The sequence below is a fragment of the Eurypyga helias genome, unplaced genomic scaffold (genome assembly GCF_000690775.1).
Source record: "Eurypyga helias isolate BGI_N326 unplaced genomic scaffold, ASM69077v1 scaffold2276, whole genome shotgun sequence".
Classification (NCBI taxonomy): domain Eukaryota; kingdom Metazoa; phylum Chordata; class Aves; order Eurypygiformes; family Eurypygidae; genus Eurypyga; species Eurypyga helias.
This window is the reverse complement of record NW_010257026.1, coordinates 13943-31821: the sequence shown is the minus strand read 5'-3', so window position 1 is coordinate 31821 and position 17879 is coordinate 13943. Positions and strand designations below refer to the sequence as shown.

General features: G+C 45.9%; 1 protein-coding gene across 1 annotated transcript in view; it reads left to right on the top strand.

Moving 5' to 3' along the window:
* The first annotated feature begins 3525 nt into the window (after nucleotides 1-3525).
* CD96 (CD96 molecule) overlaps nucleotides 3526-17879 on the top strand; it is a 26577-nt gene continuing 12223 nt past the window's right edge. Inside the window, exons 1-7 of the mRNA XM_010153849.1 lie at nucleotides 3526-3655; nucleotides 4102-4527; nucleotides 8172-8281; nucleotides 9780-10002; nucleotides 14647-14702; nucleotides 16667-16757; nucleotides 17057-17233. Of these exons, the coding sequence (XP_010152151.1) occupies nucleotides 3526-3655; nucleotides 4102-4527; nucleotides 8172-8281; nucleotides 9780-10002; nucleotides 14647-14702; nucleotides 16667-16757; nucleotides 17057-17233 (1213 nt within the window). The remainder of the gene's footprint in view (nucleotides 3656-4101; nucleotides 4528-8171; nucleotides 8282-9779; nucleotides 10003-14646; nucleotides 14703-16666; nucleotides 16758-17056; nucleotides 17234-17879) is intronic.

Genomic DNA, 17879 nt, shown 5'->3' with positions numbered 1-17879 from the left:
TGGGTCACAGATCTGGCTGGAGCCACATGCCAGCACCAAAGCTAACAGCTGCAGAGAGTGAGGTAGAGGCATTAACCACACCAAGTGATCTTGTCATGTGTGATGCTGTAAAAATTCATCCTGCAGAAAATAATTAATTATTTACTTTGTGGCAGAGGGGAGGCGGAGGGGCGGGGTGGGGAGGGAAGTGAATCTGGACAATGCTCAATTCACTCTATTTTAATTTAGGGGGTTTGTTCTGTTATTTTGCTGTTTTCTTTAAAGATAATGAGTGTAGAGAGTCTGGAAATAGTATATTTGCGCTATTCTGGAATAACAAGGCTTATAAATATATAAAGGGTGGGTGTCAGGAAGATGGGGCCAGGTTCTTCTCAGTGGTGTCCAGTGACAGGATGAGGGGCAATGGCCATAAACTGGAAAACAGAAGGTTCAACCTGAACATGAGGAAACACTTCTTCACTGTGAGGGTGACAGAGCACTGAACAGGCTGCCCAGAGAGGTGGTGGAGTCTCCTTCCCTGGAGACTTTCAAAAGCCGCCTGGACTTGTTCCTGTGTGATCTGCTCTAGGTGATCCTGCTCTGGCAGAGGGGTTGGACTAGATGATTTCTAGAGGTCCCTTCCACCCCCTACCACTCTGTGATTCTGTGAACATGCAAAGGAAATGAAGCAGGGGGGAAAGTCAGCTTTTGTATGCTATGTACCAGATATTCAACTTTAGAGACCTGACAAGTTTTCAAGAGAATTTGACCCAGTAAACTGCTTATTCTGAGCTTATCTGGAAAGAAAAAAAAGAAAGAGTAGTGTTGAACATGGGCTTGCAATATAGGTAGTGTTTTCAACATAAAGGTTTCACAAGATGTACTTATTGTATCGCTTCGGCAGGAAACTGAGGCTTTCGCATTTAATGGAGCATTTCTTTGAAGTCACGCTAAACTGATGAGTGTGACTGTTGTGCACATCTGCCTGTCTGCACAGGGTAGATCATTTTTACTTCCTTTTCCGAGACACTGCTGAGAGCAGGCCAAGTGCGCTACGTCTTTACCAAAACTTCATCAAGGGAAGATGGAAAAAAAGTGGCTCTTCACCCTGTTTTGCTTGCTCTCAGTGCCCAGCGTTGCAGGTGAGTGTGTCGGCGGGACCCCCTGACTCCCCTTATGATGGAAGGTGGTGAGAGGCAGGGTGGAATGGCCAGAGGTTGGTGTGACTCACCAGGACAAGCTGTAGCTACTGGTCCTGCTGTGTCCTGGAGACTTTCTAATAACCCTGGTTATAATGTGCACCTAGTAAGGAGTAAATGGCTTATGTGGACTAGCAGATTAGTTTGTTCAAAATGCCTAACCTGTTTACACCAGAAAAATCACTGAGATTGTATTTGTGAGCTCGCTTGTATTTAGGGTAACATGTTCTTGTCTCCAATGGCCAAAAGGAAAACTGCTTTCAAAGAACAATAAAAAGTATCTCTCTTTCTCACATGCACACCTGTGGAAGCAGAGAGAAAAAGAGTTGAGACACTTAAAGGTGAGAATAAATTGTACAGCTGCACCCCTTAAAATAGATTCTTCCTTCCTCTTCCCCATCCAGCCCTATGTGCTGCATTAAAAGCTTGAGAAACAAGCTTGTCACTGGGAGTAAAATTTCCAGAAAAGTTGGGTAAGGAAAGCTCCATCCCCACCAGAGGGAGTTTAAATCAAAAACCGTATGAGGAAAACTGAGAAAAAGCCCCCTACAACAGGCTGACCATGATGAATGCAAGAGTATTAATTATCAGCTAGGAAGAAGAATTTTGTAGGATACGCCTTTTTCCCCTTAAGAAATGAAAAAGTTAACGTGTTTGACTGGCATGGTAAGATGCATCTCAAAATCTGGCACAGGTGGTTCCCATTCGCTACATCACTGAGACAAACTGGATTAAAAAAAAAAAGAAAAGGAAAACATTTCATACATGTATTTATAAAAAATAGAAGTTCTCAAATGCAAAGAAAGAACTAGAAGTCTCAAGACATGCATACTGCTGGAAAGCAAAACTATTGAGGAAAAAATAGGACCATAGGTTTTTTTTTCTCCTGAGGATGAAATCCTCACTGAAGTCTCTCAAAGGTTAACGTGGACACCACCGTGCCCTTTGTGGAGATGAAACATCTAAATGTCTGGGAGTTACTCTACTCAATTTCAGTTGGAGCACAAGTATGGGCTAATGGACAGCATTTGATTTGGAAAAGTAAAGTTGCAATTAAATGAGACTAATTGAATGAGAGGCTAACAAAAAGTTAAGAAGATTTCTGCGTGAAAGGGTTTCAACTTTAACTGCTAGGCTACTAACAAACAACACACATTAAAACGATGTTTCTACATATGTAATTTTTTCATCTTAATATAAAATATTCAGGTAATTCTTGTCTAGCATTCTTTATGTGATCCTTTGACCTAATACAGCATCAGTATAAATACGAGAGATAACTTCCTAGGTGTCCCTTGCCTGGTAGCCTGATCACAAGATTGCTAATCGCTTTTTACTTAACTTTTACTGATGCAAAATGTGCAGTGAAATCAGTGAGCTTTTGCTGTAATAAGCTCCTTGGTCTGACAAAAATAGGTCTCAGTAATTTTTCTCACAGCACTTGTCACTCAGGCTTAATTTTATTTACCCTCTTACATCATGCCATCTCTTGGAAGTCAATTAAAAACTGAACAGAGCATGCACAGCAATAAAACTCAGAGATTAATGTTGGCTGGGGCCAATCAGTAGCTTTGTTCTCTGTGCACTTAGTCTCTACGTGCCCGTGTTGCACTTCAGTGGTTAGGTACCAAATCTCAGCCAGCTCTGCGAGGATGTGGGCTTCTGTCCTTGTCCCTCTTCCCTGACAAAGTGGAGCTGTGTGTGCACCAGGTCCCCATCTTGCTCCCAGCTGAGCTGGCAGAGCGTGGGGCACGCCATCCCCGCTGCGGGCACCGTCGAGGCCGCCTGGCCTCTGGCAGGGCAACCCCTGGCTCAGGCATCTCAACGCCCTGTACTGCACAGCAGAACAGATGTCAAAGCAAAGCAATGTGTCCCTGCTTTTTTCCAGTAAAGAATGTGAGCAGTGTGCACTTGCTGCCATGGGGAGACAGCGGTATGGCTGGTGGGACTGCGGGGCAAGGTCCCAGAGCAAATTTACAGTAATGTTTTGATACGCAGGGAGGATAAAATCCAACAGAGTTGGGGGGGGCAACAGGTCTGTACCGGAGAACATCTGCACAAACTCATTTTTTCTGGGGACCTGCATGCCCTTTTCAAAAAGAGTCTTTTTGTGCATGGTTCTGCGGGTGTGATGGATTACTTGTCTCACTACGGCTCCCCCATCCATAAATTCTTCATCTCCTTGAGATTGTCAGTGCCCTGCATATAGGGACTTGGGGAGTGCGAGCCTCTTGTTCACAGGAGGGAGAAAGGGAGAGAAATCAATTTTGCTCCAGCAGCAGCAAAACGGAGTAGTGCAGGCTCACACTGAAAGCCTCTTCATTTCCCTGATCCATTACTCCGCTATATGGCACACGAAGGACGGCCAACCTGCTTTGTGAAATTAATTGAGGAAGAAACCATACCTACCAGGACATCTCACTCTGGCACTGAAACGGAGGCTCGTTTAGGCTACGCAGGAGCTGTTCAACAAGGAGGTAAAAAAGCAGCTTTCACTGTTGAAGCATCAAATGCAATGGCAGTGTGAACAGTTCAGGGTGGAATTAGCCAGCAGAGACAGCTCATCTGTTCTTGCAAAAAGAGCTGGGGAATAAGTGGACCCAGCTCCTGCCTTATTTATATCACTAGAAAGACTTCCGTTTTTGCCGAGGCCCCCAGAATAGCCGCTTCTCTCTCGCGAGTGAGACAGGAGCTCCCCACCCACCTCCAGACGAGTGTGCATTTGCCCTCCAGGTTCTCTCTCTGCAGTTTGTACCGGCGGAGGTCTGCGGTAAAGCTCCGAGCTGGAAAGCCTGTCGTTGTCACAGCTGTACGCTCTTTGTGGCTCTCTGGGGCTAAGGCACCACAGCATGTCAAAGACAGCTTAGGAGAAAGCTTTGTTTAAACTTTTCTTGCACTGAAAACGGTTCTGTTTGGTTTTAAGGCCAGCCTGAAGACGTCATTACACAAGCTGAAGTGGTCCACGCTTTGCCGGGTACTGAAGTGACCCTGGTGTGCAGCTTGCCAAAACCAAACACCACCTACGTAATACAGACACAGTGGTCCAAGACGGACGACACCCAGCTTACCATAATAGCTGTTTATCACCCCGTTTATGGAACCCATTACTTCACGTTTCCTGAGGCTTCTTACAACTTTTCGGTGTCCTTCAGCACAAGGAAGTGCTGTGACCAGGATGCTACAGAGGGTCCATGTTCCCCCAATCCAAACATTGCAACTGAGTGCAATCAGTGGGCTCTGCATCTGAAAAATGTTACTGTCTCCCTGAGCGGGCAGTACGAGTGCAGTTTTGCCACTTACCCACATGGGACAAAGGCTACAAAGATTCAGCTTATTGTCAAGGCGGAAGGTAAGTGATAACGAATAAGATGTTGTTTTTTTGTAACAAGGGCGGGGGTGGAATATCAGATGGATGACCATTTCTTGGTCGGTGATGGTGACTTGTTTGGGCTTTGCAATGGTGCCACTGAATGCCGTTGTCTACACAGATTCTTACTTACCCGCCACCCTTTAGCTGTTGTTATCCAGCTCCTGATTAGGAAACCTTATTTGTTTGGAGGAATATGAAGTTAGACAGCAAGGAGAAAAGATGGTGAGATGGGCAGTTTCCACATTTCCCTTTTGGAGAAACATGATGCAGAGAATACTGGGTGAGTGGCTCAGGATATGGTGGGACCAAGGATGCTGGATCTCCAAACCACACTGTGCTGCTGCTGTGAGCATGCAGCATTGGCCAGACGAAAGAAAAGACATCCTTGTCTGGTCAAGACTGAGGGCTGGCATCTGCAGCACGTGCTGGGTGTCAGCTCAAGGGAGTGATGTGTGTCCCCACCATGAAAAATGAACTGGAGCAAAACAGGGGTTGCTTAGGACGATTACAGGAATGGAGACGTGGCTGCTTCTGTCAGCCAAAAGGAATCTAGAAAGCAGCATAACTGCTCTTTTTAAGTAAGCCTCAGGGGAGAGTATGAACTCCAGGGAGGATATTTAAATTATCTTGGCAAAGGAACAAATGGGTTTAAATACGCTGTGAACGTATTTGGCTACAAATTAAACAATGGTGGCAACCATTAGTGCAGCAACTTTGGGAACAGCTGTTTAATGCCAGAAGTGAGGGCAGAAGTCCAAATTGCCATGAAGATGGAGCTGGGCAAGGATGTTGGGCAAGCTTGTCGTCATGCACATGGGGGACTAGATTTGATGACCCCAGAAACCTCTTCCCGACCCAGGTTTCTGTTAGCAAGCCAAGAAGGGTTAAAGTAGATGCAGCAAACCTTCATGGTTTCAGCTCAGAGCTGCAAGGCCAGTGTGCCCACCCTGCTTGTGCCCAGGGCTGTAGGTGCAGCGTATGTTTCAGGGTTAGAAGCAGGGTGGGTGCAGGTGTCATAAGGGATAGCAGAGGGCAGCAGAGCACTGAGGCAGCACCACCCATGGGCTCAGCACTCCCACCGCCCCTTTGGCCTGTGCTGTGAGGCCAGACCAGTGGCAGGAAGGACATTGCTCCTCACACTGGATCATGTTGGTCCTGCAGCAGAAGGAGCCTTGACTCCATGGGGTCAGGGACAGGGCACAGCTCCTCAGCAGCCACAGCAGCAGCTTCCCTCTGAAGCAGACTGGCAACTCTGGACAAGCAAACTCTGGGCCCTGTGCAAGGCTCATACACAGGGATGTTCATCCCAAGCTGTTGCCTGACTCCCGGATGGCCCCTGCACGGCAGTGGCTCCAAGTGTTTGGGTGCTGTTATCCCAGGGTCATATCTCAGGGGCAATCCAGTGGTACCTTCCTGTCCTGATGATCCTGTAAAGGGAAAATTAGAGCCAGCACGTCCCATAGAGGATGGGGGTGTTTAAAGAGTACATGCTGGGTCATTGTGTCAAGGACGAAGCTGCCGCTTTCCTGCTGTACAGGGTTGTGCTGCGGTTGCCTCCTGTTTGGGAATTTGCCTGCACTTCACAGGGCAGAAGGGCTGGATCAAGCAGACAGCGGTGGTGTACAGTGCTGGTAACTGTGTGAGACCCTCCCATGCATCTGTTCTTGATGTGATTTTTCTCTGTTTCTTCCTTAATATAGTAATAGCTGTAATCATGCATTGCCCCTTTTCTCTTGCTGGTGCCCTGGGTTGGTACTAGCGTGTTCAATGCCGCTATTTCTGTCTACATGTTAAATGTGGGCAGCTCCTGTTCATATCAGCATCACTGTGACCTTTTTCAGCAACTTCATGATGTAGCAAGCTGTGCTACCAAGAACTGCTGGCTAGAGAGAACTAAAAAATTCCATTTCCAGCATGCCTCTTGCAGATTTGTGTTTTAAGGTAACCAGATCTTTTGCAATGGACAACTTCAAATCCAAAGAAGGCAAAAGACCTTAATCCAGCCTACGAGTGGGACAGAGAAGGGTGCTAGTCATTAATGAAGTACAGCTCCCAGACACATCAAAGTGAAGTGAATCCAGATGGATTCAACTAGTAGATACTGCAAAAAGCCCACAAAGCAGCAGGCCTACATAGGGCTGACAAACACGGAGGACCTCAGCCAACAGGCTGTTAATAGAGATGGGAATCAAAGATGGGGGGGAAAATAAGCAGCTGGGACACTTGACTGTGAGAACGGGCAGAGGCTGTTTCCAGACTGAGCTCCTGGGATGACGACTCATCTTCGTGCTTGTCGTATGCTGCACGGCACTTCTGCACAGTAGCTTGTTCCAGCAAAGTCTCCTGTGCAGTTTCCTTCCTGGGGAAGCTATAGATTTGTTTCCTTTGCCTTTTCATTATCCTTTCTCCACCACCCTGCCCCTTTAGGGCTTGTGCACTCTGTGTCCCGCTGTGATAGCTGGCGGTGGATCATGGAGATGAGCTGCTTCTGCCACTGGGTCTCCTGGGCACTACTCTGGGCTCTGCCTTTCTCCACATCCCTGTTACACCAGCTGCATTCTGGCACTGTCACTCCATGCTTGGGTACCAGACACAAGGGAAGTCACAGTCACCAGAAAGTCCCCACTGCCAAACAACCTAACAGTCTGGGCCTTCTAGATAGTCTCCTTCCCCTCAAGACAAAAAAATAAATAGAATATATATCTATTCTATCTCAGCATGCAAGCCAGAGCTACCAGGAGAGCAAAGGTCAAGAGTTTCCCTGTGGTGTGGGATCGCGCCCGCCTACAAGGAAGTGGGAAGGCAGGTCTGTGCAGCACGGCGTCAGCAGACAGGGAGGCTGGCCGGCACAGCAGGCTGCACAGTGCTACCGCCCGCCGCAGGGCTGAGGGTCGGAGAGATCAGCGCCCACCGAGGCACTCGGAGCATCTCCTGTCCATCACCACTGCTCTTCCTGTTGAAATGCAGGTGCAGAGGCAGACCCAGTGTTTGGACCACAGCTGTGCTCTGTTCGGTGCATCACTATGCCCTTCCATGGGTGGGCTGGGAATGGGTAGGGTAGGATGTGCTGAGGTACTTTTTTAAATAGTTGACAAAAGAGCGACAAGTTCCCTACTTCTGGTAGCGGGCAGGTTGGAGAATAACAAAAGGAGCACTTACTCAGAAAAACGGGGTTCATCTTAACCTGCCTGACATGCTGAACACCTTGCTTAGTGAAAAGAAGGTCTGTGGATATTTTCAGAGGAAAGGAAGTACAGTTGCACAAAATTGATGTGAAGGTTTATTGCCACAGGAAAAAAATTGTAAGTGAAAAATTGAAGTTTCAAATTATTCTCAGCCCCAAAAGGATCCCGCAATTAAGCAAATGTTTTTATGAATTGCCTAAAACCTCAGGTAAACCTGTGAATTAAAGTCATGAAACTGCACCTAGATTCAGATGCAGGGCTTTCACTTAACAAATGTGTCTGTGGGTAATGGTTGAAAATTACAGTTCCCTTCTAATCAAAAAAGTGCCCGTTCCTTGAACAGAAGACTAGTCAGCACTGGATTTTAAAGCACAATGAACACCATGTTTCTGATTTTCCTTCCTGGGCTTTTTTTGTTGTTGTTGCAATGACAAACAGAGGAGCAGCACTACGTGAAGGAAGTGTGGTTAAACCAGACTTTAGAAATTCCGTGCCTTGAGGACACAACCTCAGAAAATTTGTCCAATTATCCTTTGAAATGGCTAGTGGTAAGTATTTTTCATCTCAGGTATAAATTTCAGAAGGAACTACAGAGTATTTTGGCAGGTTGAAATAGAAATGTTAGACTTCCCTGTGTCCTACAGAATCTGCTAAACAAAAGGTACTATCGGTCATGTTGGACTGTGATAATAAAGGGAAAAAGTAAAAATGTGGTTTTGCCACATAGACACCACAAACAATAGCTGTTAAGGAAACAAAGAGAAAAAATTACATCTTAATCGCTTTTAATCTTTTAGGAGTACACGTAGAACAGGTTTGTGGAAAGTGGCAAAGAACTTAGCAAATGTAACAGAACTAAAACATTCCTTGCTTTGGATTTCTCGGGGATTTTTGCTGTAGGGAAGCTTTAATGTCTCTGAAAAATATGTGGTTACTGCGTAGGGTAGCGAGACATCAGGCCGCTTTGAAACAGGAAAAAAAAAAAGGGCGCTGACTGTAATGCTTTTGGTTTTGTTAACCTCTGTGTCACAGATGCACGCCAAAGACATGCAAACCCAGTTATCTAGCTAACCACATGAAAACTATTTTTAAGCAATTTGTTCTGAGATATAAGTCTCGTTATATTTTTGTACTCCATCTCACTTTCTGGATAAATATTTAAATGCATGTTTTAATGCAATATTTCAGCATTAATTTCAGTATGTAGAGATAAGTGTCAGCCAGCAGTGTCCTTGAGCTGTGCCTGTTGATTTCCATCTGTTGTCACTGTTGAGGGTTTTCTTAAAGGTGATTTTCAAATATTTTAGTTTTTTTAGCCTTTTATCCCAGCTCATTATCTGTTTAGATCTCCCCTTTGCTGTGCATTCTTAATGTTAAAATTCTTGAAAGTTTTGTAGGGAATGTCTTTGTCCTTAGCATTTTGTAGTGTTGCTAGTTCACTCCACAAGTATTAGAGGAAGGGAAAAAACCCACTAAGGTCAGAACATTGACATAGGCGGGTTGCCATGCAGCATTCAGGGTGTAGCTTGCAAATATGTGCCGAGGCACAGATGTCCGGGACATGCCAGCTGCACCTATATCTGAGGGTGGCTGGCACTCAGGCATCGACAGGAGATGACTTTTAGCTCTTGTTGCCAGGTTCTCACTGTTTCAAATCTGAAAGATCAGGGGTTTTCTTGGAATTTCAGATATATGTAATAAGTATGGGATGTTCAGCATAACAAAGATTGCTGCAGTGAGAACGCAGCTCTGTTGCCCTCTCTGCAGGCTACAGACACCAGCACTCGTAAGACACAGCTACTTACACCCTGGTTCATTGGTGAGATGGTGACCACTATTGGGTTTGAAGTTCTGGGAGAGAATGTACTTGGGAAAAAAAAAAAAGGATGTTGCAAATGTCCGTTTAGTACTACGCAATAGTAGGGGTGCAAGGGAAGATTTTCAAAGTAGGAATAGAGCTGGTCTACAGAAATACTGGGGGGCGGGGGGGGGAAGGAAGAGGAGGTGTCTGGTCTTCACACATTGTGTGGGTTGCTCTTTTTACAGGGGGAAAATGGCAGGAAAGAGGAACTTGTGACCAAGGAGCCCTTCTGTCCGGCAGTGTACAGGAACGTCAGTGCGCCGTACAGGCAGAGAGTCCACCTGGGTTTGAATAACGCTCTAAAGATTTTCCCCACCAAAATCACAGATCATGGCAGGGTGTTTTCTTGCCATGTGGTGTATCACCCAGAGAGAGTCCGGAAGAGCAGCACTACCGTGGAAGTATTCGGTAAGTGGCTTATGCCAACTGCTGCTTACTTGCACTTGGAAAGGTAACATTCCTGTCTGGTTCAGGTAAAAGGTAATAGCTTTTGAAATACACCAATGTGTTTTATATATGCATATTTACATTGTATTTTTTTCAGCTGCAATGAGCTAAAATGTCATAGAATCATAGAATCATAGAATGGTTAGGGTTGGAAGGGACCTTAAAGATCATCTAGTTCCAACCCCCTGCCATGGGCAGGGACACTTTCCACTAGACCAGGTTGCTCAGAGCCACATCCAGCCTGGCCTTGAAGACATCCAGGGATGGGGCATCCACAACATCTCTGGGCAACCTGTTCCAGTGCCTCACCACCCTCTCTGTGAAGAATTTCTTCCTGACATCTAATCTAAACCTCCCTGATTTCAATTTGTACCCGTTACCCCTTGTCCTATCACTACCGGCTCTTGTAAAAAGTCCTCTCCCAGTACCCTTGTAGGCCCCCTTCAGATACTGGAAAGCTGCAATGAGGTCTCCTCGGAGCCTTCTCTTCTCCAGGCTGAACAAGCCCAGTTCTCGCAGCCTTTCGTCATAGGAGAGGTGCTCCAGCCCTCTGATCATCTTCATGGCCTCCTCTGGACTCGCTCCAAGTGGTCAATATCCTTCTGATACTGAGGGCTCCACAGCTGGACGCAGTACTCCAGATGGGGTACGCATAACCCCATAATTCTTAGGAAGAATTTGAGGGCATTCTTTCAATTTCTGGCATCAAAATAGTAAGACCCATTGTGCCCATCAACACCACTGTCATCCCATTGTCACTATCTCATGCCATGTGTAAGCTTATGTTGGCACTTTGTGGGTTACAGGTAAGCACCTTGGCCATCAAGATCTCTGTGCTCCAGGTACAAAATGACCATGTCATGACAAAATGACCCCTGGTCAGTTAACCACGACCAAAACTGAGTATGCAGCCAAAGCAGTTTGGAACCCATTGTTAGAAAGTCACATGCCCAAAGGTATGTGATGTTCACCTGCTGCCAAAGGCTCTGGTTCTGGAAATGATGTCCCGCCTGGGGGTCTCAAACTGGTCAGGAGTGGTAGGGCCCATGTGCCACCAATGTGTGGGCTGGCATTTCATGCTGGAAGCCTTCCCCATCTTAATTGCTTGCTCTGTTCCCTTTCTAGTGGCTTAGGAACTACTCTACAATTGCTGAGGTACAACCAAATTAGAAAAATTCTACCCACTGAAAACCAGGCTGTATTTTCTGCTTAGAGAGCAGTGAGTCTGGAAAATGTACATCCAATGCTCCTAAAATGAATGGGTGTTAAACAGTGGTCTGTCAACAGTCCCTTGACTGCAGCTAGTTGCTTGAGAACAGCCCAGCCATGTGAGGCTGATGCTCTGAATGCAAAGAGAGATTCAACAGGGTGCAGCCAAACAAAAAAAAGCAAACCCCATGTCTAGGGGCTGCTGGTCACTGACACAAGAGAAATAAAAATAGAAGTTAACAGTCTGAAATTTCCTCTTGCGTTTGCATGATTCAGACATGGGTCTTAGTTTTAAAAATCAACATTTATCAAATAGCTTTAGTGTTACCTGCATAATTATTCGAGTATACTAACAACCTGAACTCTCCCTCCCTTCTTTCCCTGCTGATGCTGTCGCCTTGGTTTGCATACCTGTTAGCCTAAGTGGTTGCTTTGGTCGGCTTTTTCTCTGAATTACTGTGTCACGTGAGGTTATCTTGTGCATGCGCCCACAGCAGCACGTAAGTGCAACGGGGGACAGAGGCAAACAAGAGAAAGCAGCCATAGCCCTTGGAGGAGAACAGCCCGTGATGCTCGCACAAAGTGCTGGCAGGCTTTGGAGCAGGGTGCTGTGCCATCAGCCTCCCTTGCAGGTGTCCTGAGGGCAGGGTTAGGTGAAGGGGCTCCCTGAACCTGGTCTGTGATGGGTGCTGAGGAAGGTCTCCAAGATCTCAGGCCAATAGAATCCAGATCTTGGAGGAGTGGCATTTTTGTGCTCTTAGCCCTTTCACATATGATATTTTGCAGGTAAAATAACTATTTTCTGTTACCATTTGCTGATGTCATGCTGCTTACGATTGTACTATACCAGCTTTTTTTCCATTTACCTCTCTAGTGCTGCAGTGGGAGGGGAGAGGGAGAGCAAATGGTCCAGAGCCATCCCTGAGCCAGCCCCCACTCCCATGCATTAGCAGGACAGGAACTGGCAGAGAATAGACAGAGACAGCAGCCAGAATAATCTCCAGCTGGGGACAGACAATCAGCCACTTCAGATGACAGCAGGAACACCCAGCCTCACATGGCCAGGGCAGGAGCTAAAGCACGGTAGTAAGGGTGTACAACGCCAACAGCACGTTATATTGGCTATGTCTGTTGTCCTGGCCATTAGAAAGGACGTAGCTAGAGAACCAAGGCCAACTGAAGCCTGGGGAGATTTTCCCATCTCAGCAAGCCAGCATCCCCCCTGTCACCCAAACACTCCTGCAAGTGAACCCCAGGGCCTGGGTGGCATGGAAGAAGGGCAAGGAGGGCAGGCAGCTGGTGCTCCACAGCACTGTAAGGGGCAGGAAGAGGAGAGGAAGGTACCGTTGCCTTGGAAAGGTCTTTGAGCAGGATTGCTCTGACAAATGCTTCAGGGCTAAGCACAGTGGAGACAGCCCAAGTCTGAGGGGCAGCAGTGGTGCCTCCCCACCGATGCTTGAGGCAGCCTGGGTATGACTGAGAGCTGGGCAGGAGAGGATGGGGAAGGCATGAACAGTCTCTCCATGAAGATGAGAGTCTTGATACGTTGAGTAAAAACAGACGTTCAATTGAAAGAGCCTTTTTTTAAGAGAGTACTGTTGGATTGAAGTGCTTTAAAATATTTCTTACTTACAACAGAGTTCTTTCAGGTACAAGTTTCTGAGAAAATGTATGGCCTTTTCACGTCTAACTTTGCCAAATATTGATTTCTCCTTTTTGTAAGAGTAAAAGCTCAGCAGCAGACACTACTATACTAAATATTGAATTTCTGCTAGATCCAAAACATTGGTAAATATCCTAGCAAGACAAATAAATGTCAAACTGTTAATAGGGGCTGCAATGTTAAATGGAAGAGATCTATTCGATCATTCAGAGCTGTGCTTGAAAGCTGCCTGCCAGAACAGTTACCCAGCAAACATGTCTTCTGAGAAAGCAGAGGACAGCCTCCCATACAGATGTGGAAAATCATACATGTTCTCATTAAAAAAAAAAAAAAGAAGAAGAAGAGCAAGCACTAGATTAGATGTTATTTAGTCTCCCACCCAACTTTTAGCTGAGATTAGAAGGTCCAGTTTACCATATTTTTTCTTACTTCTGATAAAGCATGTTTGTCTTCTGCCAGCCCTACTACCACCTGTGGTTTTAGCAAGGCAAGAACAAGCATGAAATCTTAAGAATCCACACCAAAAAAAAAAAAAAGAGAAAAAGGAAATTCCACCCCAGAAGTTCACTAAGTACATAAAACCATAAGGCGATGAGAATTAAATATAGGTCATTCCCAGGCATAATCTATCAGTAACACCAGGCAGAAAAATGGAAATTAAAAAAAATAGAAAGCAGGAGAGTCCTTGGTGGATTTGCTATATAAACCAACAGGAAATCGTCAGCAGTTCACCTCAGAGGGGAATATAATGAACTGAGGTGACCCAACATCAATTAACAGGGTTAGAAAAAAATTACAAAAAAAAAAAGAAAAGAAAAGAAAATTATCTTAATGGTAGAAATTAAAGTGAGGTTTAGGCTGGAAAGAGAAAGACTTATGGATCTCCTAAGTAATCCAGGGGCTGCACTTGTTTCCAGTCCAGATTTAAGGCTCAGAAAGGGCCAGAAGCACAATTTATCCAAGTCTTTTGAGATTTTCCTATATACTATCACAGTTTCAACAGTCTTTACTTAGCAAGCCAGTTAATATCATTGTGAACCAGTGATCCCAACGGCTAATTTAAAAATGCCAACTTAGCGAGGCTTATGGTACATGATAGCTTTTACCTATGCAGTCAGCCATGCCTAGGACCAAAATGCTGTGAAAACAAAAGAACTCACTTTTTCCACCTCTTGTGGATGCGGTCATCAGAGACCCACTGCTGTGCTGTGAAGGTGAGCTCTGGGCTTCCCAGCAAGGCAGGAAGCGTCTGTGATGTGACAGTGTCACACATCTGCCCAGACGACCACATGGGGGTAGCTGGTACCCATAATCAGGCAACATTTTTGGGGATGGCTAAAGCCTTTGCAGATGACTTGGACTGACAAACACCCGGAGGAACCAACAACTGGGGAGTGTTTTTTCCAGCAGGCCTGGGAAAGGTGTCTCTGCTGCCGAAGCTGTGACTGCAGGGTGGTTTCAGCTCGTTTCTCCAGCGAAGCCACCCAGGAGCAGTTTAGATAGGCAGTGAAATACATCATGGATCTTGTGGTCGTAGCTGCTGATACAGGCTTGTAAACCACTTCCTTGACCTCAAATTGGAGCTGTGCAAGCTTTTATCTTGCTAGGTGTGTGGGTGGGTATAGGATTTAATTTCCACTGTTTTTATGAAACATGGCTGTTAAGCCTTATTAGAAGCTGCAACTATGACCTCTGGTATCCATTTCACTAATCCATTTCTATTTGCTTTCCAGCCTACCCTGAGATCTCTGTTAGCCTGCAGGAGGGCTCGGCTGGCACCTCGCAGAAGGTGAGCAATTTTGGAGTGAGAGTAATGCCTGTGACTACCACCGTGCCGCCCCGTCAGGGCCAGGCAGGCTAAGCTGAATCCAGCACAGGTGGGACCTCCAACACTGACCGTGCTCACGGGGTGACGAGCAAGCCCGTGAGTCACCCGTGTCAGCTGTTCATGCCCTTTCTTCCGAGCAGTTCCCATCCCCAGAGCAGTGAGACGCTTCAGTGAGCGCGAACTGGAGCAAGCTTAGGGCTTCTCCCTGGTTTTGGGTTAGCCCTAGGGAAGGCTCCAGGAGAGGATCAAGAGGCTGTGGGGAGCTGATGCTGTTGCCGGAGAGGAGCAATCAGATGCCGGTGGAGAAACTGGATCTAAGTCCGTGGGCCCCTGTTTGGAGCTGAGTGGTTACATGTGTATTTTGGGGTCTCTGTTTTGTCACGTGCTTGGTGACGGAAAAATCTAAAGGTCTGCCATACCACACTGCTCATACTTGGCCCATGTGTCTGACTAGCAAGCCGCTCTGGCTACTAGCCATGGTGCTTTGCTTCCTGTTGCATCCATCCAGGTTGAAGCTTTTGATCTGTGAGCATCGCAAATTAAGGAAGTTTTCCTTGGAAACAGTGCTTGCGGTCAAGCAGAACCTTGTATTAACCCTATCCACCTGCTTTGGACAAGCCATGAGTCAGAAGGTTCTGCATAATTGGTATCATTTTCCTGGTGACCTATTTCCAGGTGTGGTGTTGGACACAGCAGCCTTTTGTCTGCACTGTCCTGTTGAGCAGGGCAAGGGGTGCCGCTGTCATAGAACCAGGCAACAGAAACTCTTCTAAGAGCCTCTGTACATTCTTCACCTCCAAACAAACACTCCTTTTCTTCTCTTTGCCACCCTTTCTTGCAGGGCTTCAAACTGCTCTGGATGTCAGATTTGTATTTCTTCATAGGAAGCATTTGTTAAAATATTGTGAACTAAAAGGGTCTGAAAAATAAGGCAATAATGAAAAGAGGGGAAAGCAATTACACTGCGAGTTCAGAGATTATTTACCACGGGAAGGAAAGAGTTTCATCTGGGTAGTTTCAGTCTTCATACAGAATGATTGACTTCTGCTGGCTGTAATGCATCAAGCCTTCTTTCAAGTAAATGTGTGAACCACTTTCTTCAAAAGTGGGAACAAGAAGGTTTTGTGCTGCATGAGTACCACGTGCTTTTTCCTTTTTTTTTTTTTTTTTTTTGCATGGTTTAAATGGACAAGGCAATTTTTCTTAGTGCCATAAACTGCAAAGTAAATATAATTGGGAACATCCAGGCAGCATGAAGATGAGAACTCCCATCCTGCTAGTGCCCAGCCCTTCATCCAGCCTTGATTTTTGAGGTCCTTCCCACCTATTGCTTGATGAGAAATTAAACTGAGTGCAAACACAGATTTTTGGAGCAATTGGCATACAGCCAAGGCTACTAAAGCATGCATCTAAAGCACACAATTCCTTATAACTTCTGGAACCCCTGACATATTGTGCCCTCTGCAAAGGTTTTGTACGTTCAGTATATCATTGTCCTAGGCAATCTTTTTCATGTGGTTTGTCTCTCTATCTGCCTAACAAAGGCAGAATTTCCATGGCAATCAGTAGGTGACTCCTTTCCCCCGCACACACCATGCCCGTTACTGATTCCAGTGTCTCTCCATGTGAGTGTTTTTCACTGAGGTGCTGGGCTGGCGGGTCACCCTACATCTCTCCGGCCACAGCACAGGAGCAGAGGGTGTTGGAGCCCTGTCACCCCCAACATGGCCGAGGGCGATGGGGGTATCCCTGGCCTCTCATTCAACAGTGTCTGCAACCAGAAAAATGAGGGGGGAAGAACACAATAAATGGGAAGCAAGTGCTTCCTTCCCGAGTGGATGGTGAGTAAACAAGCTCTGTCCATAAGGGATTTTGGATGGATGATAAATGGCGAAGGCTAATGACTGGCTTTTATTGCCCCATAGCCTAACGTGAGCTGCGTCGTGAGGAAGGCATTTCCCAAGCCGAGCCTCGTCTGGTACGTGGATAGAGCGAGGCTGACGGAGAAGCCTGGAGGTAATGCAACGTGTCAACCAGACAGTGCCGCAGCTGTAGAAGCGCTTCCCAAGAAAAGCGATGGTTGTTCATCCGCTCCTGCCACAGGGAGCCTGAGGGTGTCCGTCTGGCTGAAGGGGAGTGTATCAGACCTCCCCAAATGGCACAGCTTGCCATAACTGCACTGTTCTTGCCACATCTCAGCCAGGAAACCTGCAGCTATATGAGCTTGCTTTTCAGCACCGTGGCTCTGATTTACGGTTTGGAGTGTAATGAGAGGGTCTTGCAGCTTTTCTCTTTTTCTTTTTTCTTTCCCCAAGAAATTTCTGTTGAACAAGAAGACTTGCAAGACAGTGAAGGTTTCTATCAGCTGAGGTCAACGCTGATGTTGCAAGGAACGCACCAGACACACAAGTCGTTTTCATGTGCATGTCTGTTTTCCTTACGCGGGAATGAAATATGGAATATTTCATCAGAAGAAATATTTGGTTCCTTTGGTAGGTTTTTCATAGATAGCACACACATAAAATGTAAAACATTAAGAATGCCAAATGCATGTATTCCCTGTTATTTAAAATACTGAAGAAATGCCAGGAGTATGGAAGCTTTATTGTACAAGTTCATCGCACAGCTTGAACTTTCTGGCAGTCTTTTTAGCTCAAGTCTTTGTTGCAGCCTCTAAACTCCTGCAGAAACATAAGATGCTTGCTGTTTGTTTAGGCACGATCTTGCTGCACTTCCCATACCCAAAAATACACTAGCTTAGCCACATGGCACCAGTGAGCTATTATAATCATGTGTTTCTCACTGAGCACTCCTGGCAGAGAGTCTGCATGTGTGCAGTGCAGCTCTCTGGAAAATCAAACTTTCAGACTCAGGTCTACGTTGTTGTCACGGACAAATGGTTTAGGATGTTTAAAAAGTAGCTGTCAAAGATACTAGGAAAAAAGTGATTTTAATATAAATTTGAAAATATCCTGTGACTTAGCAGAATTCGATTGCAAAGTCCACTCTATCAATTCTTCAACATGGAAAAAGCATACAAAAGAGAAATCAGATTAGAATTGGGTTAGAATGATTTGCACATGAATCAGGGCAATTTGTTTACATGGGGTAAGGAAAATCAAGACCAATTTGGGTTTG